General features: G+C 45.0%; 1 protein-coding gene across 2 annotated transcripts in view; it reads right to left on the bottom strand.

Moving 5' to 3' along the window:
• vash2 (vasohibin 2) overlaps positions 1-25,969 on the bottom strand; it is a 145,132-nt gene that overhangs the window by 77,405 nt on the left and 41,758 nt on the right. For both annotated transcript variants that reach the window (XM_078557044.1, XM_078557045.1), the window contains exon 4: positions 11,621-11,695. In XM_078557044.1, coding sequence (XP_078413170.1) covers positions 11,621-11,695 — 75 coding nt within the window. The remainder of the gene's footprint in view (positions 1-11,620; positions 11,696-25,969) is intronic.

Here is a 25,969-nt window from a genome sequence, read left to right as displayed (position 1 = left end):
CACAAATCTTTCATCAAAATGTTCCTGTTGGGAGCTGGGAACCCTGGCTTTTAAATAAAGAATTTCAAATGGTGTGTGAGGGATAACACGTACACATACAAAAAACACACACTACTTTGAGGGCCCAAGACTTAAAGCTGCATTTAGTGCAAGCTATGAATCAGGCTGACAAAGTAATCAATTGTCACTGGAATTCCAAGACTGCTTGATCCCAACTCCACCAAGTTCCCGCAACAGCTGATTATTTCCATTAAAAAATTTTCATTATCAGGATTACCATCTCCGTAGGCTGTGCCTAGTTTTGCTAGCACTGTCCATATAAATGTCAGTGGAATATAGATAGTCTGTGATGTTGACACAGACAGAGCCAGAAGTGCTATATAATTGCCAAACACTGCATTCCATGCATTCAGTAAATAACTGTAATTTAAAATCAAACAAAGGAAGCCATAATAAAATGGATACTGATCTAATGTGCCTGTTCTAACAATGGGAACAAATAATAATGATAAGGCTGACTGATAACCTAACAGATAAATCTTTGCTTCTGACGTATCAACCCATTGCATCAATGAATGAGAACACTATGTTCAGTTCTGCTCTGCACCTCAGAAAGGATATATTGGCCTTGGAGGGGATAGAGTGTTGATGCAGTGGAATGATACGGGAGCTAAAAGGATTGTTATAAAGAAAGGCTTTATAGACTAGGCACGTACTCCCTTTATTTCAGAAGAGGTGTTTCAAATGAACGAAGGAATTGACGGAAGCAGATAAAAGCAAAAAACTGCGGATGCTGGAAATCCAAAACAAAAATAAAAATACCTGGAAAAACTCAGCAGGTCTGACAGCATCTGCGGAGAAGAACACAGTTAACGTTTCGAGTCCATATGACTCTTCAACAGAACTAAGTAAAAATAGAAGAGAGGTGAAATATAAGCTGGTTTAAGGTGGGGTGGGATAAAGTAGAACAAAAACAGAATTACCTGGAAAAACTCAGCAGGTCTGGCAGCATCGGTGGAGAAGAGAAGAGTTGACATTTCGAGTCCAACATGACCTTTCCAGCTGGATAGAGGGCGAGTGATAGGTGGAGATAACCAAAAAATGTCACAGACAAAAGAACAAAGAGGTGTTGAAGGTGGTGATATTATCTAAGGAATGTGCTAATTAAGGGTAGAAAGCAGGATGAGCAAGGTACAGATAGCCCTAGTGGGGGTGGGGTGGGGGGAAGGGATCGAAATAGGCTAAAAGGTAGAGATAAAACAATGGATGAAAATACATTTAAAAATAATGGAAATAGGTGGGAAAAGAAAAATCTATATAAATTATTGGGAAAAAGGTGGATCAGAAAGGGGGTGGGGATGGAGGAGAGAGTTCATGATCTAAAATTGTTGAACTCAATATTCAGTCCGGAAGGCTGTAAAGTGCCTAGTCGGAAGATGAGGTGCTGTTCCTCCAGTTTGCGAAGGAATTGATGGCATTAGTAGAGAAAAACGATTTCTTCTGGCTGAAAACTCCAGAACTAGGATGGTAAGTTAAAATTACAGCCTGGCCATTTGTGGAGTGATATCAGGTAGTAGTACTTCTTCACACAATACCTGGTGGATACCTGGAACTCTCTCCCCCGAAACTTACTGAAGCTAGTTCAATTGAAAATTTCAAAACGGAGTGTGATAGATTTTTGTTACCCAAGGGTGTTAAGGGTTATGGAGCCAAGGCGGATGAATGGAATTAAGATATAGATCACCCATGATATAATTAAATGGCAGAATGGGCTCAATCTGCTAAATAGCCTAGTCCTTTAACTATGACTAGGTCAGATGACAAACGTGTAGATTTTACTGCTGGATGGTGAAGCTGGATAGGCTGCCCATTATACATCCCATCTGTACTTCCTTTCCATTGACTTCAGTAAGGCTGATCTACAATGCCAAGTTTAGTAGCTGGTGTGAAAGGTAAAAATCAATGCCCAAGAGCAGTCCAAATCCGGTTAGTCTTATTTAGAAACAGAAGGGTGCAATGATAACACTGATCTAATCATTTGCATCTACAGATTCTTATTTTTATTTTAATACAAACCAACATCAAAATAAAAGTAATTCACCCCACCACTGAACATCAAGCCATTGTTTCCAGGACTGTCACTGACCTCATCTCCTCTGGAGATCATCCTTCCACAGCTTCCAACCTGATAGTCGCCCAACCTCGGACGGCCCGCTTCTACCTCCTACCCAAAATCCACAAACAGGACTGTCCCGGCAGACCGATCGTGTCAGCCTGTTCCTGCCCCACAGAACTCATTTCTCGCTATCTTGACTCCCTTTTCTCTCCCCTTGTCCAGTCCCTTCCCACCTACATCCGTGATTCCTCTGACACCTTACGTCACATCAACAATTTCCAGTTCCCTGGCCCCAACCGCCTCCTCTTCACCATGGACGTCCAATCCCTCTACACCTCCATCCTCCACCAGGATGGTCTGAGGGCTCTCTGCTTCTTCCTCGAACAGAGGCCCCAACAATCCCCATCCACCACTACTCTCCTCCGTATGGCTGAACTTGTTCTCACACTGAACAATTTCTCCTTTAACTCCTCTCACTTCCTCCAAATAAAAGGTGTGGCTATGGGTACCCACATGGGCCCCAGCTATGCCTGTCTCTTTATGGGGTATGTGGAACATTCCTTGTTCCAGTCCTACTCCGGCCCCCTCCCACAACTCTTTCTCCGGTACATCGATGATTACTTCGGTGTTGCTTCATGCTCTCGTCGGGACCTGGAAAAATTTATTAATTTTGCTTCCAATCTCCACCCCTCCATCATTTTTACATGGTCCATCTCTGACACTTCCCTTCCCTCCCTTGACCTCTCTGTCTCAATTTCTGGTGATAGACTGTCCACCAATATCCATTACAAGCCTACCGACTCCCACAGCTACCTCGACTACAGCTCCTCACACCCCGCTTCCTGTAAGGACTCCATCCCATTCTCTCAGTTCCTTCGCCTCCGTCGCATCTGTTCTGATGATGCTACCTTCAAAAACAGTTCCTCTGACATGTCCTCCTTCTTCCTTAACTGAGGTTTTCCACCCACGGTAGTTGACAGGGCCCTCAACCGAGTCTGGCCCATCTCCCGTGCATCCGCCCTCACACCTTCTCCTCCCTCTCAGAAACATGATAGGGTCCCCCTTGTCCTCACTTATCACCCCACCAGCCTCCGCATTCAAAGGATCATCCTCTGCCATTTCCGCCAACTCCAGCATGATGCCACCACCAAACACATCTTCCCTTCACCCCCCCCGGCGGCATTCCATAGGAATCGTTCCCTCCGTGACACCCTGGTCCACTCCTCCATCACCCCTTACTCCTCAACCCCTTCCTACGGCACCTCCCCATGTGAACGCAAGATATACAACACCTGTCCCTTCACTTCCTCTCTCCTCACCATCCAAGGGCCCAAACACTCCTTTCAAGTGAAGCAGCATTTCACTTGCACTTCCTTCGACTTAGTCTACTGCATTCGTTGCTCCCAATGCGGTTTCCTTTACATTGGAGAGACCAAACGCAGACTGGGTGACCGCTTTGCAGAACACCTTCGGTCTGTCCGCAAGCATCACCCAGACCTCCCTGTCGCTTGCCATTTTAACACTCCACCTTACTCTCTTGCCCACATGTCCGTCCTTGGCTTGCTGCATTGTTCCAGTGAAGCTCAACGCAAACTGGAGCAACAGCACCTCATCTTCCGACTAGGCACTTTACAGCCTTCCGGACTGAATATTGAGTTCAACAATTTTAGATCGTGAACTCCCACCTCCATCCCCACCCCCTTTCCGTTTCTTCCCCCTCCCTTTTGTTTTTTCCAATAATTTATATAGATTTTTTTTTTCACCTATTTCCATTATTTTTAAATCTATACCTTTTATGCCCTTTTAGTTTTACTTCACCCCACCCCCACTAGAGCTATCTGTATCTTGCTTGTCCTCTTAATTAGCACATTCTTTTAGATAATATCACCACCTTCAACACCTCTTTATTCTTTTGTATGTGACATCTTTTGGTTATTTCCTCCTATCACTGCTTGCTTGTCCCAACAACCACCCCCCTGCCTACCCGCCCCTCCCCCCCCCCCCCACCCTTAAACCAGCTTATATTTCACCCCTCTCCTATTTTTACTTAGTTCTGTTGAAGGGTCATGAGGACTCGAAACGTCAACTGTACTCTTCTCCGCCGATGCTGCCAGACCTGCCGAGTTTTTCCAGGTATTTTTTATTTTTTGTAAAAGTAATTCATGATGGATGCATCAAGGAAAGTGATCCAGCACCAGCTCTACGGCAGGGCAGTTTGGCGATGGGTAGACATCACCAGAAATCTGTAGGCCCAGTGAGCATTTCACATCTGAAAATCAAGTGAAGGTAAGCTGAATTCCTCCCACATTGACTTTCATTAAATTACTCATCTTCTAGAGCATACGGAACCTTCTGTTGTGAACATTGCCTTTAATTCGGTTTGTTGTGGAAGTTGATAGGCTTTGTTGTGGTACACCTTTAATGTGTGGTTATGTTTTCAATATACATCATTAGAGGGAAGATGATGCAATGTACCATGTGACTCAGACTTCGTTTCAGTTTGTTCTGAGGAAGCTACTAACTCAGACTTATGTACAAGTTCTTCAAATGTGCAATACTGCTACCAACTCCTCAAATCCTTAATAAATAAACCTACTTATTTTTGTGTTAACCAATCCCTTACGCATGGTTGGATGATGTTTACCTACTAAATAAGAACAAAAAGAAAAACACAACATGGTGGCATCGGTGGGATTTGAACACATGCCTCCACAGAGACTGAGACACCTACTAGTAAAGATACAGGGCTATGATTGCAAGGTCCTGTATAAACCTGGTAATTGGATAGTCACATCTGATATACTCAGCAGGTTGCCCAATCTGGCGAAGATACAGATCTACAGGTCGACTTGATTAACATTGAATTCTACACATTGACCTGATGAATTTTTCACAACAGAAGTGTCAGCAACTACAGGAGAAGAAAATGAAAGACTCTACGCAGCAGGAACTCGGGAGAACAATTAGCAAAGGATAGCCAGACTCCATTCAGCATGTCCATGAGCATGTGAGATAGTTTTGAGATTATTGGGACATGTCAGGCATATCCCAGGAGTCATCTTTAAGGGTAAGCAGGTCATCATTCTGGAATCATTGTGATATGACTTCACACATGGGGCATAGATCGTACGAGGAGGTTTGCGAGAGAGACTGTCTACTGGCCGGGTATGAACAATAACATTAAAGTCACAGTTAAGAAGTGCAAGGCATGTTGGGAAAATATGCCAAATCAGTACAACAAAGCATTTTTACCACACAAATTTCCTACTCATCCTTGGGCCAAGATTGCATCCAACCTCTTCCAAATCCACAAGAATAGCTTCTTAGTTGTCACTGATTACTTTTCTAAGTATCCCATCATCTGCAAATTGCATGATACAGCAAGTACAATTGTAGCACACACTCTGTGCTTTTTCAGTTTATTTGGGGCACCCAAGGAGATAGTCTCAGATAACAGTTATCAATTTACTGGTAAGCCATTCAGGGACAGGGGAACAGATCACACTACTTCTCCACACTATCCCAGGTCTAACAGCATGGCCAAAAGAATGATTCATACAGTGAAATCTTTAATTTTAAAGTGCAGATGGACCAAACAAGTTCTACACATTGCATTACCACACCTTAGGGCTACACCTCTAAGCGCAACCATTCCATCACTGGTGGAACTCATGTCTGACAGACCAGTGTGAATGAATCTATCTAGTTTTCATCAATCTACCCTTTCAGAAGCTGGAGAAGAGCTTTTGAAAAAAACAGGTGAGGATGAAAGACGTGCATGACAGGAATGGAGGCAAATTGTTGCTAAGTTCAAAGGTAGAACAACAGGTTCGAATTCAGCATCCCACAAAAGGTACTTGTAAGCAACTGAAGTGACAAGGATTTGTCCGGAGCTGAAATCATATGAGGTCATCACGCCCAATGGTACAACTGTGAGACGGAACAGAGGACCATTCAAGATCCTCAGCCGCAGTATAATTCCATTGCATCGAGGATAAGATCCAGGGCAAAATCCAAAGTAACATCCAAGTGTAATACTCCCACAGACCACTGAGATAATTCAACAACCTCAAGATAACATTACAGTTACTAAGTTGGGGCGTAGAAGCAGGCCACCAATATGTTTATAAGGGACTTATAAGTCTATGAGTTTCTTACCTCATAACTCTGTAATGTGTAAATAAACATTTTCATGTATTGTAAATAGTTATGGTTATTTGTAAGGGGGAGTTAGTTATTTCAAAAAAGGGGGGTGTTGTGGTACACCTTTAAGTGGGTCTGGTTATGTTTTCTGTATACATCACTAGAGGCAAAATGATGCAATGTACCATGTGATTCAGATTTAGGGCAGAATTTTCTGCCTGCCGGGCAGGCCTGACCCAATCTCCGGCAGGCGGGGAGCCAATTGCCGCCGGAGAAGCGGGCCCCACCGCCATTTTACGTGGGTGGGCCAATTAAGGCCCGCCCAGCGTGACGTCCGGCGGGAAGCGCTATTCACTTCCTGTGCGGGGGAGGGGGGGGGATTCCCCAAAAGTGAGAGTGCGCTCCTTCGCGCATGCGCATGAAAGAGCGCACATCTCCCTGAGGCTAAGTGCTGCCTCAGGGAGATCGCTTCCACTTTTAAAAACGTTAAAATAGAAAAAAAAAATCCTTAACATGTCCCCCTCATGTGACAATGTCACATGAGATGGGACATGTTCATAAATTACACTAAAACTTTATTAAACATTTTAAATCCCTACATGAAACCTCATCCCGCCGGTGGATGAGTTTTTATGTTTTCTCTATTTGCCGCCGGGGCTCCTGGCCTGCCCACCAACCTTAAGGCTGGACGGGCAGGTCCTTTAATTCTTTCAATGATCCTGTCAATGGCCTCAATTGGCCATTGACAGGTCGGTGGGCAGACAGCTGATTTGGCTGTGCCCCCGCCTTCTTGAAAATTTAAATGGGCCGGGATGATGTTGGGGGTTCCCCCCGACGTCATCCTGCATCATTTTACGTGTCGGCGAGCGGGCCCCGTCCCCTGCTTGCCAACGGCAAAATTCAGCCCTTAGTCTCAGGAGTTGGTTGGGATTGTTTCCATTTCACTATCCTGAGTGGTGTAATAGTAAAACAAGACCAGAGGTTGGTCTAATTTGATTTTGGAGTGTGGTGCAAGATGGCCACCCAGCTCTCCTTCCCTATCATCTCTTCTGCTATTGGGTACCCTGCTCCTTGGGTGTCCCTGCAGCTGCTATTTCTGACAGTGCAGTACACTGTGAACTCAGTGTATAATTCTCTAACTTTGTAACACTGCTACCAACTTTTCAAATCCTTAATAAATGAACCTACATATTTTTGTGTTAACCAATCCCTTATGTGTGGTTGGTGCCTTGATGTTTATCTACTACTAAGCACAAGGAGAAGAAAAACACAATAGACTTGTAATAAATGTTAATGGAGAGCTTATACCCAGAGATAGAGTTGCAGAGGTTCAGAACAGTGAAGGGTGGAGTCAGAGGTTCACCACAGAACAGGCAGTATTTAATTGAAGTGACAGGGGTTACGCCTGCCAGCTGGAGGGCCGGCAGGAGACCCGTGTCATCTCTTTTCAGGAAGGGCTGCCAAATTAAGTGCCAACCAGGTACATAACTGGGCAGCGGTGGGCCTTCCCTGGCATCAAGGACCGGGTGCCGGCCATTCAGAGGCTGGCAGCTCTTCGTTGCTCGGCACCACCACTAGGGAGGTGGTACTTCCTGCCAGTACCGCACCCAGCAAGGCCTAGGACCACCGATAGATCCAGGCATAGGTGAGTGTTGGTGGGATTGGGGTGGAGGAGATCAGCTGCAAGGGAAGGGGGTATGGCTCTCAGCAGGCCCCCCCCTTACCAATGCCAGGACCCTCGATCAGGCACTGAGTGCCTTTAATGAGGGAATCATTACAAGCAATACCAACAGGATTTGCTTTTCAGGCTTCCCACATGGCAAGTTCTCCTCTGCCTGCTGCTGGTGAATACCAGTTGTGGCAGGATGAGGCCCAAGACCTCAATTGGCAGCAGGGTGGTAAGGCCATTCACAGGCCTTCCTGCCACAGAATTTATCAGTGCAGTAGCGGGAAGGCAGTGGGGTCCCTATCCACCACCTCATGCCTGTAAATGCACTCCCACCATCAAACTCACCATGGGGAGGGCATTAACTACTGCCCGGTGATACAGGAGGGGTGGAAATTTGAAGCAAAATCATTCAAATTTTCTAAGTCAAAGCAAAGCAGCTGTCTCTGCCCAATATCTACAAACACTTTGGGCCAAATCTTCCGGTCACTGGTTCACCAAAGACCAGACCTACAACTGAAAATGCGCACCCTGACCCTGTGGAAGTCCTGGCACACAGAATTGCCAACATCCAACATGGGAATTGCCTGGGAAGTTTAAATTCCCAATGGGCAATTCACCTGAGTTAGAGTCAGAGGCTTCAGACAGTTCTGCAATTCTTTCCTGGGTAGTTACCCAGGAAATGTTAGACAGATTAAAACCTAGTCTAACACCTGGGTAAGTCCACAACTGACCCTCCAAGCACCCCCTCCTGACCTCCTAACCCGACTACACCCTCGATCACATGACTACAACCTCCCCCGCTTCGACCTGACTAACCCAACCACCTGACTATACCCCTGACCTGACTATCCATGCATCCACCTAGCCATCTCACCTACCTACCCATCCACCACCTTACCCACCCACCCACCTAACCCACCACTATTCACTCATTCACCCAGTCACCCCTTCATCCACTCACTAACTTTCAAAGACTGGACCTTTAAACTTACCACATGACAGCTAAGTGCTGCAAAAAGGGGGAGTGTTCTGTCATCGCCTGACAATATCCCGCTCTGACAGAGTTCCCCGAGAGATGCTGGGCTATGCGTTTCTTTGACAGCTGGGCTCAGAAGAATTGCACAGCAGCTTTGAGTCAGGGAATCTTGGAGTGCAGCAGCAATCCGCTCATTGTTGCCACTGCTCGGAAGATCTGGGTCTTTATGGAAGTGGAGGGTGGGGTTTGATTGAGAAGGTGACAGTTCAGGAGCAGGATCCCTGCTCTGTTTCTAGCACAGGAATACTAAATTCAAGAATATTGTACCCTCTCTCAACCACTACTGAGACCATCCAACAACACAAAGCAGAAAGTGAGTTTGGTAACTTACCCAATCTATATGTGTCTGTATTACATCAGATGGTGAATTTACCCACTAGGCCACTGTGTCATGGAGAACTCAAATATCAAATATTGTAGTGGAGAGGAACATCGCCTTAGCACTTTTCTTTTACTGGAAGCTTAAAAGACAACACACTGGCACATCAAAGCCTTTTGCAGATTAGAAACAAGTTTAAAGAGTCAGTTTTACACCAGCCGTATTTATCCTGCAGCTAATTTGCAGAAGTTGTGGTGGAAGATCATTGCTTGCAGGTAATATTGACCTGACGTTACATGCTGCAGATTTGGTTTTGGTGCAGAGAAAGAGATGTGTGACATTGGCTGTGCCCAACAAACTTGCTGATTTGGACATTTTATCCTCAAGTGTCCTGCATGTAACACATACAGAGCAATTCATTGGTGTGAACTTTTCCAATTTCTATGTCAAACTCTAGATTTGGCGATTGGCATTATCCATTTTATTTTAAATGGGTTACCACCCACCTTAAAATAACATTGTTCAGAATATCTAGGCTCAAAGGGCCTAGTGTGCACTTGTCCTGTTCATTTTATTTCCTTCATCAATCGGCTTCTAGTTCACAGTGATACAAAAATGACATTATAACTGCAGATTTCTCGCGGTTCAATATTTCCCATTGAGTGTGAGGTCACTTGGAGGGAGTGATCTTGCAACATGCTAAGAAAAGATTCCACAATAACTGCAACTAGTGCAAATCTTTAGAACGTTAAATTTTTAAAAGTTTAAGAAGGGTCTACTGTCCTTTCTAACAGACCAGGCAGGGAGCACACAATTCAGTACTCCCATTCACATGCTACTAACAGGTTTCTGTCAAATGGTATTTACGCTGTAGTAACAGAGTAATTACAATTGCCAATTGGTGCTATGGGCTCACATTCAATGGAAAGGACATTGAAACTAACTGAAGTCATTTCAATGGAACTCCACAATCAGAATTTTATCCCATACGTAGGGACAGGGACTGAGCCATGTCCCACAGGTGGGAAGTCAGTGTGCCTAATTCCCATGCACCTTTTTGATCAGGAATTTCTTCCTTCTGTGAAAGTTTTAATCAACATGCTAGAATAGATGTTAAGAGCTTCAAATCCAGCACTGAGTTTCAAATGCTGGGAGTGCATATCAACAATTCATTTTAATGGATAGAAAATCCTGGAAAGCCACTGAACTCCAGATTCCCAGTAGGCCCCCGGTGCGCAAAATTCCACATCAGAAGTGAAAATTCTTAAAATCTACCCTACAATAGCCAGTAAACGTCAGAACCAATCAACATCAGGAGTATAGCAAAAACAATGAGCGAACCAAGATGATTGACCTTGGCTTACAATGCTGCAGGGGTTAAAAATAATCTTTAACAAAATACTGTCAAACCATATTTGAACATATGAATCTCAATGGGTGAAACATGCGGTGTTCAGAGAAGCTAAGATCCTGTGGTTTTTTTCAAACACTCCAACAAACACACACGTCTCATCTGATCATAGAAATGGCACTTATAATGGGACTCAAATACCTTGGCTCAATTATCTCACAATTTTGCAATTGGAAGCTACAATGAAAGAAAATTTCTTCAGTGAGTGCTGCAAATGGGGCAAAATGAAATGGTGAATAACATTATCACATTTAACTGGTTTTAGATTTCCACTTTATTAGAGAACCTAAAAAAGTCTTTGTTAGGTCACCATACTTTCTTAAGAAAATCATAATGTGGGGTCACTCGTCCACCCTTACACTTGTAAATGTTTTATTTGTAAAATTCTGAAGCTGACTGCTGAACAATGGTGATTAAATATATCAGCGTGGTAGTATAATCTTTCCCAAAACATAATGAGAAAGATCAATTCACAAATTAGCTAAGGAAGTGTGGAAAGGATCGGATTTTATTTTGCGAGAGTCAAAATGCCAAAGAAAACATTAAATAGCCCTGTATAGTATAGATTATATATGTCATTTTTTGTGAATATTTAATCATTTTTTTTCTTAAATAAAACCTACCGTAGTATGTCAAGAGTTAAACATCAATCTAGGCAGTTTTTCTAAGTAGCTGGCAGTTGTCCCAGTTTAAATGACTTGATGATAATCGATGGAACAAAATGAACTCGTGCGTAAAAATTTCTTATTCCTGGCTTCCTGCATAGGAATTCTCCTTTGGTCTCCTAGCAACAGGACTGCCTGACATGACCTTCCTTCTAGTTTAATATCAATTTCCATAGACCTAGCATGGATTACTCTGTTTAATGAGTATTTAGCCTGCAAAATGATTTACAAAAGCTACATAAACCTGTAAAATAAGGATACATTCCAAGAATCACAGCTTCAAGGCATTTGATTGGCAACGATTCACGAGTCATTTCTCTGGCTGTGTCCATTAACCTGAGGAAGAGGAAGATAATTAATGTAAGCAAAAATAAAAAAAACAAATGCTTCAAATGTGCAGCAAAAACCAACATGGACCTGAAGCTCTGACATTTTCTCCCTTCTCTGCAAGAGACAAAAACTAGCTGCGCTTGCACAATATAGCAAGCTGAATAGATAAATGGTGTGCAGTTCAGTTCAAAGGGTAACTGGTAATGGAAAGCAATGTCAACTATTCCTGCACTGTTATGAATATAACAAGAAAAGAACTTGCATTTATATAGCACCTTTCACTTCAGCAGGAATGTTCCAAAGTGTTTTGCAGCCAATTAATTACTTTTGAAATGTTGTCACTCTTGTTTGCATGACAGCTAATTTGCACACAGCAAGATCCCACAAACAGCATTGAGATAAATGTCCAGTTAATCTCTTTTTATGACACTGGTTGAGACATAATTGTTGAACAGGATTTGTCTTCAAATTGTGCCGATGGATCTCTTCTGTCCAGCTGAACAAGACAGATGGAGCCTCAGTTTAACATTTCATCCAAAAGAAAGTACCTCCAAGAATACCATGCTCTCGCAGTAATGCACTAAGCGTTAGCCTAGAAATTGTGCTCAAGTCCTGGAGTGGGGCTGGAACTTTCAGACTCCAGAACTGAGAGTACAACAATAGACCAATGCTGACACATTGTGCTCGTTTAAAACTTTGCTCATTTTTTCCTTTCCATTAAAACAGGGGTGGGGAACCTTTTACTTATCAAGGACCACACACGCATGGACAAAATCACTCACGGGCCACACACAAAAACATCAACTTAATTTTTTTTTAAGAGAGAATACAGAAATGTTCAACTCATTCACTGCTTTAATGCGAAGGCTGAGTTTGCTTTTCCTTAATGGGCAGGATTTTCCCCCCATTGGGTGGGGGGAGAGGGGGGGGGAGTTGAAGTGGCAGGCACACGGAGATGCGCCTCTGATCGGGGCCGTGCCGCCATTTTACGTGGGCAGGCCAATTAAGGCCCGCCCAGCATGACGTCTGCACAGAAGCGCTATGCGCTCCCTGTGTGGGTGGGGGGAGTGGCGGTGGGTGGGGGGGGGGTGGGGTGCAGAATCCTCAAACCTGAGAGTGCGCTCTTTCGCACATGCACACAAACGAGCACATTCATCTCCCTGAGGCTAAGGGCTGCCTCAGGGAGTTTGGCTCTAATGTACAAATTATTAAAAATAGAAAAAAAAATTCCCTGACATGTTCCCTCGTGTGACACTGTCACATGAGTTGGGACATGTCCATCACTTTTTTAAAAAACCCTTATTAAATTTTTGAAAACCTACATGAAACCTCATCCCGCCCATGGATCAGGTTTCCTGCTTTTTCTGAAGCCCGCCAGAGCTCCCGGCCTGCCCGCCAACCATAAGGTTGGACGGGTAGGTCTATTAATTAGCTAAATGACTCTGTAAATGGCCTCAATTGGCCATTGACAGGTCGGCGGGTGCACAGCTGATTTTGCTGCGCCCCCGCCTACCGGAAAATTTAAATGGAGCGCAGTGACGTCGGGAGTTCCGCGCATCATTTTACGTGCCAGCGAGCAGGCCCCGCCTCCCGCTCACCGACGGGAAAATCCTGCCCAATGAGTAACACTTCTGTTTCTCAATCACAGCATTCCTGAAATTCAGCTCAACTTTTTGCTTGCTTTCCTTTCCCATTCTCTCTCTCTCTCTCTCTGTCTCTCTCTCTATCTCTCCTTTCCCACTCTGTCTCACCCCCAACCCAGCGCAGGGCAGTGACTCAACAACTCAAGGCTCTGGCTAACTCCCAGTCCAAGGCTGCACTTGGGCCTGGAGCCTGGAGCTCTTCCTCAATCTGCAGGGGCTAAACCCCTGTCCTGGGACACCAATGGAGTTGGGAGGGGGAGGGGGAGGGGTGAATCACCGATGGAGCCAGATGTCCTGTACCCTTTCTTCTTGCCCCAGGTTACTCACACTTCACCACCTGGTCAGCAGCCGGCAGCTTCCCATTCCCTGCACTCCTGCTCCTGGATCTCAGGCCTTGCTCTCTCCCCACAGCCTGGGCCTCTGGTGACTGCGGCCGAGGCTCAGGAATCAGAACATGGTGGCAGCTGACTCAGAGTGTGGCACGCGGGAGGGGGCAGTGCCAGATTTTGAAATCTCCGTATGGGCCGGATGAAAAAGTGCAACGGGCTGGATCCGGCCCCCAGGCTGGGGGTTCCCCACCCTGCGTTAAAATCAGAAGGGATGGAAAATGGATGCCAGGCCAGCCAATGTTTGGCTACTGGTTAGCAGGAACTTTTAAAAGTAGCCCCCATGTCAACATTCAAGGTCAGATTGGATAGGTGGATGAAGAGAAAGGTTAAGAGAAAGGGGTAGGCAAATGTGATTAGGATCATTTGCTCATGTGGCGGGTAAACACTGAGATGGATAGGTTGGGCTGAATGGCTTGTTTCTCTGGTCTAACTTCTATTTATTTCTGCGTATCTGGAGGCAAATCAGATTGGAAATTGTTATATAACCAATTAACAACAACAGCAGCACAAATTAGGTGCTATTTGAAATTATTTGTACTAAATCTATAACTGATAAGATCACTGACCCAACTAAAGCAAGGGTACCAGGTGTGTACGGTTGTAAATATGATTCTAGTAATACATGTGCCAATCCCCAGCTATCTTTTTGTCTGGTTAGAGTGAAGTGATTAACTGACCTGAGCTACAGTCAGCTGCACAATGACCTTAATGTAACATTGTAAAAATAACAATGTTGGGATTCTTATTTACATGAATAAGAGTTAAAGATTAAAGATCTGGCTGGGCCACATAAAACACCATTGGATCTTGCTCTCACCTGTCAAAACTGCTCACTATTCCAGTCTTATCCTGGAACATAGGAATGTAGGACTTGGGAGCAGGAGTAGGCCATTCAGCCCTTCGAGCCTACTCTGCTATTTGATAAGATTGTGGCTGATCTGGTTGTGGTCTCAACTCCACTTTCCAGCCTGCCCCATTCTTGACTCCCTTTTTCATCAAAAGTCTAACTCAGCCTTGAATAAATTCAATGACCCAGCCTCCACTACTTTCTGGGCAAAAGAATTCCACAGACTAACAATCCCCTGAGAGAAAACAATTCCCCTCATTTCTGTCTTAAAAGGGAGATCTCTTATTCTTAAACTGTGACCCCCAGTCCTAGACTCCCCTACAAGAGGAAACAGGATGGGCTCCATCCTGCGCTCAAATTCACCTTTGAAATGGAGCAGTGAAATAAAATTCCCTTACTTGACAGACCATTTCAGAAATCTGCCAGGTGATTCTTTACCACGGTCTACCGCAAGCCTACCTTCACCAGTTCCCCACGCTATAAGATTGGCCTTATCAACAACCTTGTAAATAGGGCCTGAGCCATTTGTTCACCATGCAAGCTTGATGCTGAAATAGGGTGCATCAAAGACACCCTGCAGGATAACGGCTACCCCGATCAGATCATTTTGCGCTGCATATCACGCAAACTCATGAATGGGGCTAAGGCGGTGACTTTTGGCCCTGAAAAGTGCCCCATCTACCTCAGATTACCCTGAAAGGGCAAGATATCTCAACATTTGAGCAACAGGTGAAGCTAGCTGTTTCACGCTGCTACTATGCAGTAGCAACACGAGTGGTATTCGCCACTAACAGGATGCTGCCATCAAGCCAAGAAGACATCCAGCCTATCACACAAACGAGTGACGTACTATATGAATTTCAGTGCCAGTGTGATGCTAGGTATGTTGGCCATACATCCCAAAGACTGGAGGACCATATCAAACATCCTATCCCAGCCATTGTTCACAACGGGCTGTGTACAGACCATACCCAACCAGCCCGTGCTTGCAAAACTCAAAACACAGTGTCCAACATTAGATGTGATTCCGCCATTGGACAACATTTGCTAAATAATCCTCTGCATGCTAAAAATTACGCTGACAACAAATTTAAGATTGTCAGTCAGGCTTGCAGTGAGGTGCATTTGCATGTACTGGAAGCGACATATATTAATACACAGGGGCCTGTTCTTTGCAGACAGAAAGAACATGTACACACATTGCGCCTGTTTCAGCTGAACAAAATGTGATAGCCATTCCCTGGTTCATTCCTAATGGCAATGTCTTGAGCAATCAGAGTCAAGCTGCCTGGTTTAAATTTCAAACAATGCTTGGCAGTTAACTGTCAGTCATCATTAACTGGTGCATTCTCCATGACAACGCCTGTACTAATCAGAGTCCACTTTCCAACCAATCAGCACTCTTCTCATACAGTATAAAGCCGTTGCTACCCTTGACATTGGCATTCTTGCGATTGTCCTGATGAGTATAGACGAAAAGCTTCAACAAAATGTCTTTTTTCAGCAATACTCAAGTTCTGCATTACCAAATGACTATCAATATAAATGTTGCAAGGACTATGGTGGGGTAGTATCTAGACAGATAAATTGAAAAGCAAGAGCCAGGCCATCCAACACAATCTTCTCCCTGAATAAAATTAGCTGCACAAATTTGATATATGATTGTGAAATAACACACCATCCTTTAAAATAGATACTGCATTAGATTTCTAACCTTGAAGCTCCAACCATGATGATTTAAATTCACATGCAAGGCAACCAAATCTTACCTAATTGACCTATAAAAGATTTTGATATATAACCTGCAATTGTGGCCATTGTTCCACTGACTGGACAATATCCAAGTCAGAGTTCCAGGCTTTGTTGAATTTGTACCCAAGCTTGGATGAGATGATGACTTCACTTTGGCTGTCTGATAAGAACCAAGTCAACGGTCTCAGATAAAACTAAAATGCTGCAGGTGCTGGAGATCTGAAATAAAAACCGAAAGTGCTGGAAAGAGTCACATTGGGCTCAAAATACGTCGACTTTTTTCTTCTCCACCGATGCTGCCAGACCATCTGAGTTTTTCCAGGTAATTCTGTTTTTGTTTTGGTCAAAATATGTTCTCTCTTCACAGATGCTGCCAAACCTGCTGAGCACTTTCTGTTTTTATTCTGAAGATCTTAGAACCAGGAATATAGCTCAACTACCATAAAAAGGTCCTATCCTATTACCATGTACTCTAAGTAATTGATTTCATGTTGTAAATATAAAATCTTTGTGGTCAAAGGATAATATTGATGTATCCAATGACTTCCCTTCAATATGAACTTAAAGGGACATTTGTTAAAGGAACATCTGTAAAATACAGCACAGGCTTTTCACAATACAGAATGCTCCACCTTTCTCAAGAAGTTTTACAGAATTTCTGATGCTTACTTTTCATTGAGTTTCAAACCCAGCACCAGGTGCCACTTAGGTTGTTCAGCCACTTGAGTTCCTCTGGCAAACCCTTAGGTCATCATCTTACACTGCAGCTTTTGGCTCCCCTGTTAATCTCCATGTATAGCTGAGGACGAGAGAAATTTTGTGGTGTTGTGCTTGTAAAATCAATATCGACCTTGACAGACTAATATAGGATCTGCAGTAAACTGTACCATTAAGTCATGACAGCTACCAAAACCAGAATTTTAAAAATTAGTTAAAAATAGATGAGTGTTGGAACATAATGCGGTTTTCTACATTGGAGCTATGAAGGTGAAAAAATCCTTGTAGTGCATTCAGTTTCCATTTGCAAAACAGAAGTGTAAGATTTGAAACAGCTAGCTGCAGTGAGAGATGGTCATTCATCACCTGTGCTGTATTTCCAAGTCACTGAGTAATGATGCAGTATTGAACACTGCAACATCTACTCTATACACAAAAGACACAGGTCTGCATTGCAGTACAATTACAACTCAGTCTTATCACAATGCATGGGTAATAAATGATGCCTTAGAGTGTTCTATAAAGCTACAACTGAATCTCAGTCTCAGTTTCATTTATAGTATCAAAGGAATTTGGATGTTCAGGTATACAATTTGTTAAAGCTAGTGTACAGGAACAAAAAAAATCTAAAAAGTGACTGGGATGTTGGCTTTTTTCACAAGAAGCCTGGAGTACAAAAGAGAGGAAGTTATGCTTCAGCTGAACAAAGCCTTGGTCAGTCCCATCTGGACCACTACATTCAGCTTACATGAGGATAATATTGGAGCTTAATGAGTTAAGTTATTAATGTGTCTTGTATTCCCTGGATTTAGAAGGTTGAGGGTAATCTAATAAATATCATGAACTGCACTGTGGTCATCCTGTCTGCTCTGGGCTGATGGTTTTTCCTTGTGTGGCCTCAGCATTTAACTCCTTGTGTGGTATTTCTAACAATACACAATACAAGTTAAGAATTCAATAGTGACAAAAACTCATTCTTCGTCAACAGGATACTGCATTACAGCAAGCCCTCACTTAAATTTGTAGTTGCCTTCCTGAGAAGTGCAACTATATATGAAACAATGTTAAGCAAATCAGATTTTCCCATTACAACCAATATAAAAGCAGTATGTTTCTCTTCAGAAAAAAAACATTAAAACATTATAACCTGTAGGTTGAAGTACTGTATATTGCTAAATTCCTATATTCGTAAATGAACTAACTTGAAATTAAACAAACTTAAAAATATAAAATATGCTGACTCTTTCTGTTTACCTCTTGCTCACCATATCTCCCAGTCACTGCCTCTTCCACTCACTGACTCTCTGTCTTGCTGCCTGTCCCGCTCAGCGACTCTCCTGCTAAGTGGCTCTCCTACTCAGCGACTCTCCTGCTAAGCGGCTCTCATGCTGAATGGCTCTCCCACTCATGACTCTCCTGCTCATGATTCTCCCACTCGCCGACTCTCCCGCTCGCCGACTCTCCCGCTCGCCGACTCTCCCGCTCGCCGACTCTCCGTCTCTCTGCCCCTCCCGCTCACCAACTCTCCGTCTCTCTGCCCCTCCCGCTCGCCGACTATCCGTCTCTCTGCCCCTCCTGCTCACCGACTCTCCGTCTCTCTGCCCCTCCCACTCACCGACTTTGCATCTCTCTGCCCCTCCCGCTCACCGAGTCTCCGTCTCTCTGCCCCTCCCGCTCACCGACTCTCCGTCTCTCTGCCCCTCCTGCTCACCGACTCTCCCGCTCGCCGACTCTCCCGCTCGCCGACTCTCCTGCTTGCCGACTCTCCCGCTTGCCGACTCTCCCGCTCGCCGACTCTCCGTCTCTCTGCCCCTCCCGCTCACCAACTCTCCGTCTCTCTGTCCCTCCTGCTCACCGCTTCTCCCACCCACTGCCTCTCCAGCTCACTGCTTCTCCCAATCACTGATTCTCTGGCTCGTTACCTCTCCTGCTCCTTGACTTTCCCACTCACTGACTCTCCGGCTCGCCGCCTCTCCCACTCACTGACTCTCCCGCTCGCTGACTCTCCTGCTCGCTGACTCTCCCGCTCGCTGACTCTCCCGCTCGCTGCCTCTCCCGCTCGCTGACTCTCCCGCTCGCTGACTCTCCCGCTCGCTGACTCTCCCGCTCGCTGACTCTCCGGCTCGCTGACTCTCCCGCTCGCTGCCTCTCCCACTCACTGCCTCTCCCACTCACTGACTCTCCCACTCACTGCCTCTCCCACTCACTGACTCTCCCACTCACTGACTCTCCGGCTCACCTCTTCCACTCACTGACTCTCTGGCTCGCCACCTCTCCCACTCACTGACCCACTCATCAACTCGATGTCCCGCTACCTCTCAGGCCTGCTGCCCCTCCTGTTGTGACCTTCCAGCTTGCCGCCTCTCCCACTCCCCAACCCTCCCGGTGACCACCAATTTTGCTCGCCGAACCTCCCTCTCGCTGAACCTCCCTCTCGCCGAACCTCCCTCTCGCCGAACCCTTTCTGTGAGCAAGGGCTCAAGAGATGAGCAGCAACAAGCATGATGAACAGGTTCAAGTTGCAGAGTTGCCGAGGTAAGCTACAAGTTCGAGAGGCAGTGAGGGGAAGGGACAGCGAGAGAGAAGGTCAGCAGTGACCGGGAGGGTCGGTCAGAAGGCAGGAAAACAGCGACTGGGAATCACAGAATCACAGAGTGCAGGAGAGGCCCTTCAGCCCATCGAGTCTGCACCAACACATGAGAAACACCTGACCTACCTACTTAATCCCATTTACCAGCACTTGGCCCATAGCCTTGAACGTTATGACGTGCCAAGTGCTCAACCAAGTACTTTTTAAAGGACGTGAGGCAACCCGCCTCCACCACCCTCCCAGGCAGTGCATTCCAGACCGTCACCACCCTCTGGGTAAAGATGTTTTTCCTCACATCCCCCCTAAACCTCCTGCCCCATACCTTGAACTTATGCCCCCTTGTGACTGACCCTTCAACTAAGGGGAACAGCTGCTCCCTATCCATCCTGTCCATGCCCCTCATAATCTTGTACACCTCAATCAGGTCGCCCCTCAGTCTTCTCTGCTCCAACAAAAACAACCCAAGTCTATCCAACCTCTCTTCATAACTTAAACGTTTAATCCTAGGCAACATCCTGGTGAATCTCCTCTGCACTCCCTCCAGTGCAATCACATCCTTTCTATAATGTGGCAACCAGAACTGCACACAGTACTCCAGCTGTGGCCTCACCAAGGTTCTATACAACTCCAACATGACCTCCCTACTTTTGTAATCTATGCCTCCATTGATAAAGGCAAGTGTCCCATATGCCTTTTTCACCACCCCACTAACGTGCCCCTCTGCCTTCAGAGATCTATGGACACACATGCCAAGGTCCCTTTGTTCTTCAGAACTTCATAAAGTCACGCCGTTCATTGAACACTTCCTTGTCAAATTACTCCTTCCAAAGTTTAGCACTTCACACTTTTCAGGGTTAAATTCCATCTGCCACTTGTCTGCCCATTTGACCATCCCATCTATATCTTCCTGTAGCCCAAGACACTCAACCTCACTGTTAACCAACCAGCCAATCTTTGTGTCATCCGCAAACTTACTAATCCTACCCCCCACATAGTCATCTATGTCGTTTATATAAATGACGAATTATAGGGGACCCAGCACAGATCCCTGTGGTACGCCACTGGACACTGGCTTCCAGTCACTAAAGCATCCTTCTGTCACCACCCTCTGTCTCCTACAACTAAGCCAATTTTGAATCCACCTTATCAAATTACCCTGTATCCCATGTGCATTTGCCTTCTTTATAAGTCTCCCATGTGGGACCTTGTCAAAGGCTTTGCTGAAATCCATATAAACTACATCAACTGCACTACCCTCATCTACACACCTGGTCACCTCCTCAAAAAATTTAATCAAATTTTTTATGCATGATCTCCCTCTGACAAAGCCATGCTGACTATCCCTGATCAAACCTTGCCTCTCCAAGTGGAGATAGATTCTCTCCTTCAGAATTTTCTCCAATAGTTTCCCTACCACTGAGGTGAGACTCACTGGCCTGTAGTTCCCTGGCTTATCTCTACAACCCTACTTAAATAGCGGAACCACATTAGCTGTTCTCCGGTCCTCTTGCACCTCCCCCGTGGCCAGAGGGGAATTAAAAATTTGGGTCAGAGCCCCTGCGATCTCCTCCCTTGCCTCCCTCAGCAGTCTGGGACACAAATCATCCGGTCCTGGAGATTTGTCCACTTTTAAGCCCGCCAACACCTCCAATACCTTGTCACTCCCTATATCAAGAACCTCGCAGTCTCTCTCCCCGAGTTCGATGCCTTCATCCTCATTCTCTTGGGTGAAGACAGATGTGAAGTATTCGGGAAAGTTGACAAGGGAGAAGATCGGCGAGAGGGAAGGTTGGCAAGAGGGAAGGTTGGCAGCAACTGGGAGGGTTGATGAGAGGGAAGGTTGCCAGTGACTGGGAGGGTGAGTGAGAGGGAAGGTTGGCAAAACAGAAGGTCAGCAGTGACCATGAGCATTGGTGACGACTGGAAGGGTCGGTGAGAAAAGGTCGGCAGTGACCAGGAAGGTCAGTGAGAGGGAAGGTCGGCAGTGACTGGGAGGGTCAGTGAGAGGGAAGATTGATGAAAGGGAAAGTCGACATCAACAGCGGGGGGTCGAGTGACAACCAGGTGGGTCGGCAAGAGGGAAGGTTGGTGAGAGGGAAGGTTGGTTGTGACTGGGAAGGTTGGCAAGAGAGAATGTCGGCGAGAGAGAAGGTCGGCAGCGACTGGAAATGTCGGCGAGATGGAAGGTCAGCAATGACTGGGAAGGTCGGCGAGAGGGAAGGTCGGCGAGAGGGAAGGTCGGCGGCGACTGGGAAGGTTGACGAGAGGGAAGGTCGGCTGTGACCGGGAGGGTCAGCAAGTGTGAAGATTGGCAGCGACCGTGAGGGTTGGCCAGAGGAAAGGTCAGCAGCGACTGGGAGGGTCAGGGAGTGAGAGAGGCTTCTCCAAAATTGTGCCAATCAGATCATGTGACCGTATGTCAGGCCCCGCATGAAATTACATTAAAATGAAACTCCCGATGTTAAACACGAAAATGGGCCCTATTAACTAGCTGACATATAAAGTGGAACAACTAAAATTGGGCTACTTAGAACAAATTCTTTTACAAGTCTGATAAAAGCGGTGTATTTTATGTCTAATGAACTTCTACAAATACTGCAGATACATTGAAGTTTCAGCTTGTATTGTATTACAATTATGAGGTTTTTAAGATTGTCACATTTTGGGACTATATCTTTAAATTTAAGTTAAAAAGAGGGAAGTCAGGTGACCTGTTCTGAGGTCTGCCTGACAGCAAGCCTGGGTGGTTTGATTGTTAAAGATCAAAGGAAGGCTTAGATTGTTTTATTGGGAAGAAGGTGCAAGGTGTTTATGCTTGAAGACAATGACAGCAGTCTGTGTGTTAACAGTGGAGACTGTAAGACTCCAAAGTCCCAGGAAAGTGTTGAGATTGTCAGGTTGTAAACAGTTGTGCTTTAAACTGTCCGTTTAGTTCCAAGATCAAAGAGAGTTGGATTCTCAAGGATAGCTAATAAGCATTTCTACCTAGATACCAGGCCAATGTGATTCATGTTGCCATGGGAAAGGGTGCAGAGGAAGCCATCGTAAAGATCAGGTTACAGGCTTTCCTCGATTATCACTGAATATCACAGACAGTGTTTTGAGTCTGTCTGGATCTGGGAGCGAGGGAGCAGCCAGAGGCCAAAAAAGTCTCTGTAGTTTGTCGCGCAGGAATATGGGTGGAAGCTCATGCCTGGATTGAAAAGACTAAATTTGTAGGGAGTTAAAATGAAGCTTGAGCTGGAGGGGGAGTCTAAGATTCCAAATTACCAGGCTGAGAAAAGAACAGAAATAAACTCTGGGGAGCTAAGAGTCATTTTGGATTGATTCTGGGAAAATTGAATGTCTTTGAAAAGAGCAGTGTAAAGTATACCTGTGGTGTGGTTTTTCAGCTGGGCTAAGAATAAGAAGGTGGAAGGGTATCCGTTCAGTGGTTTAAAGTATAAGTTGCCCACAAAGAGAGTGTTTAGTTAATAGTTTTTTTTTTGGTCATTTGTTATAATAAACATCTTAAAACATGAAGTCTTGACATCATTCTTTCAGCTATTAACTAGAAGTTCAAATTTCTTTTTAAAAGTTATCGGTCTCTACGGGGTTCGCAACAATGGTCGAATGTTAAAGAGAAATGATACGAGTTTTGTACAGGGGAATTAGTCCAGTGCATTGCTCTTTTACCATGTGGTGGTGCGTTGGTTTCTATAAGACAGTACATCAGAATGCTTAGAGGATCTTATTACTGAGCTGCAGATTATAACATCAATGTCATTCCACAGAATACACATGTTGTTCATCAAAACACAACATTGATGGAGACACTGTGTTCTTTGGGTGATGGCTAATGACTATTCAGGTGGTTAATTTTTATTCCTGATCAGCTGTAGGGCTGAGTTATGTTTGGTCTGCAGATACCTGAGAATCCCAAGCAGCTCTCAATGGAAAAACATCACAATAGCTACAGACTATCCTCCCTGCTACACCACACAGATTCTTTACCTTTTCATGGCAATATTTTTCTTATGCGGCTTTAGTTTAACTTCTCATTTTCCACCTTGATTCCTCCTCCTCTGAAAGTATGGCTTTGGCAACTGTTTGACTCCACCACATTGACAATCTGGCATCTCAGCTGCATTCCCATCCTTAATAAACGAGCTTCAATTGCAAGTGTTAAAAGACACTCAACAGTAGCTGGATGATGGGTATAAAAACCCTGAACCTATCCCTCATTTATTGTATTCATGTGCATACAAAGAGCAGTAAATAGGAGTAGGGACAATGAATCATTACTTTTCACTCCCATTCCCTGGTTCAGGAACACCATAGTCTCACAGTTCTGTTCCAAGTCACACCCATGACATGAACATATACTGCCATCCTTTCATCGTAACTGGGTCAATATTCTACTTATCATATTGCAACTGCACAATCACTCCAAGGACTGAAGTACTTCAAGAATGACAACCACCACCTTCTCAGGCTACTAGGGATGGGCAACAAATGCATTGTGCACATTCAGAGAACAGATTTTAAAAATACATTTTCTTAAAGTTGCAAAACATGCTTAAAAAGGTTGCGTGCATTTGAAGTGCAGTCTGACGCTGATAAATTCATTCCAATTCACAAAATTTACTAGCCATGTAGCAACTAACTCTTCCAGTCGAACATCTTCCAATTTTGATGAAATGTCATCGATCTGAAAAGTTGAGAGGAATTTAAACCTTACGGCGCCATTCCCAAAGGTGGATCAGGAATTGGGCACCACTTCCAATTTCCTGCTTTATGCTGGCTCTAGAGCTTGGGAAACATGTGTGATCACACGGTGGCAGATGCTTTTCAGTGGTGAAACCCGATGTTCGCTGACAATGCTGCAGCTACGGGAGGGCTATCAAAGAGCCTCCTGTGCAAACAGGGAGACTCTGCATCAAGGCCAAAATTTTCTGCCCAACTTCATTGCTATTAACATAAGACTTATTGAGAGCACAAAGGTGGCACGGGTGGTTTTTCAAACTTAAATTTCACTTGTAAATATTTCACATTACATTGGTTTCACTTTGTTCATGTTGGCATCATCATTATTTGTTGAGACTAACTTAATCAGAGAGTTAATTGCACTAGCATGCCTCATGGTTGGCACACATTGATGGTTACAGGGGTTTTAGGGATATTTATTGTGGAAAAAGCAATGACGTGTTTTTGCGTCCACTCTCTATTGAATATTCATATTAGTGTCCAGTATTATACTTCGAATTTTCAGGCTCAGCTGGTGCTTCTTTCTATACATTGTAAAGGACATTGTCTGAGATCACTCTCACGGGAATAACTGAAATGCTGTAGGTGAACTCAAAGCCTTGTAAGGACTCTGTCAGCCAAGGTGGATCCACATTTGGATAGTACTGACACCGTCCTTTAGGCCCCTCACTTTCTTACCTTGACTGACTGTTCCCACTACCCCTCTCCCCGGCACACCCAGGATGCCAGACTCTGCCTTCTTCCACTCCTCCATGCTCCTGACCCCACCCTCTGTCCTCCCTTGGATCCCTCTTCCACTCCTCCAAGTCCCAGCCCCACTCCACATGTCCCACTTCCCCCCACCCCAAAATCACCCTTGCCGGTCCCAAGCCTCCATGCAAGCTGCCATTCCCCTGCTCCCCTTCCTTGTCCCACAGAGCTCAACAAGGAAAACCACTGACCTCAGAGACACTGCACAAAGCCGACTGTTGCACACCACCTTTAAACAAACGTGAACTGGGTGCGCCAAGATCCTGGTGCGCCATTGACTTTATCCTGAAGGTAGGACTTGTATTTTTAAAAATTTTACACTAATAAGTATTCATGGCATGCAAATGTATTACAAGTGGGAAGCTGCCACAGGCTGATGTGAGGTTCAGCACACTGCAAACATGCCACTGACTTAATCTCTGCATCTTGACCCGCCCCTGGGAAATCCAAATTTCAGCTCCTGCCTAATTCAGTCACCCCACATGCCACATTTCCTGCTCTTGCCAGCTCCATGAATCCCTGCCGATTAGCTCAGATTCTCTCTCCACAGAGGCTGTCAGAGTGTTTCTAGCATTATCTGTTTTTATTTGATATTAGCAATTGAATACTAATTGACTTCTGCTTGTGGTTGCTGAACAATTCGACTTTATGGCCTTTAAAGAGCTACAGCTCCACCTTAGCACAATACATTCCAAGCAATCTGTCCTGCATAATAGCCATTCAACTTGATATAACAGTCAGGCCCTTGTCTTCTACCTGGACATGACATCTTGCTGTCTAGTAGAGGTTGTGGGGGGTTCTCTAAATGGGAATCCTCCCCTGCATTCTTGGGAACCTGGTGTGGAG

Source organism: Cetorhinus maximus, chromosome 14 (genome assembly GCF_964194155.1).
Source record: "Cetorhinus maximus chromosome 14, sCetMax3.hap1.1, whole genome shotgun sequence".
In the NCBI taxonomy this organism is placed as follows: domain Eukaryota; kingdom Metazoa; phylum Chordata; class Chondrichthyes; order Lamniformes; family Cetorhinidae; genus Cetorhinus; species Cetorhinus maximus.
This window is presented reverse-complemented; position numbering and strand designations above follow the sequence as displayed.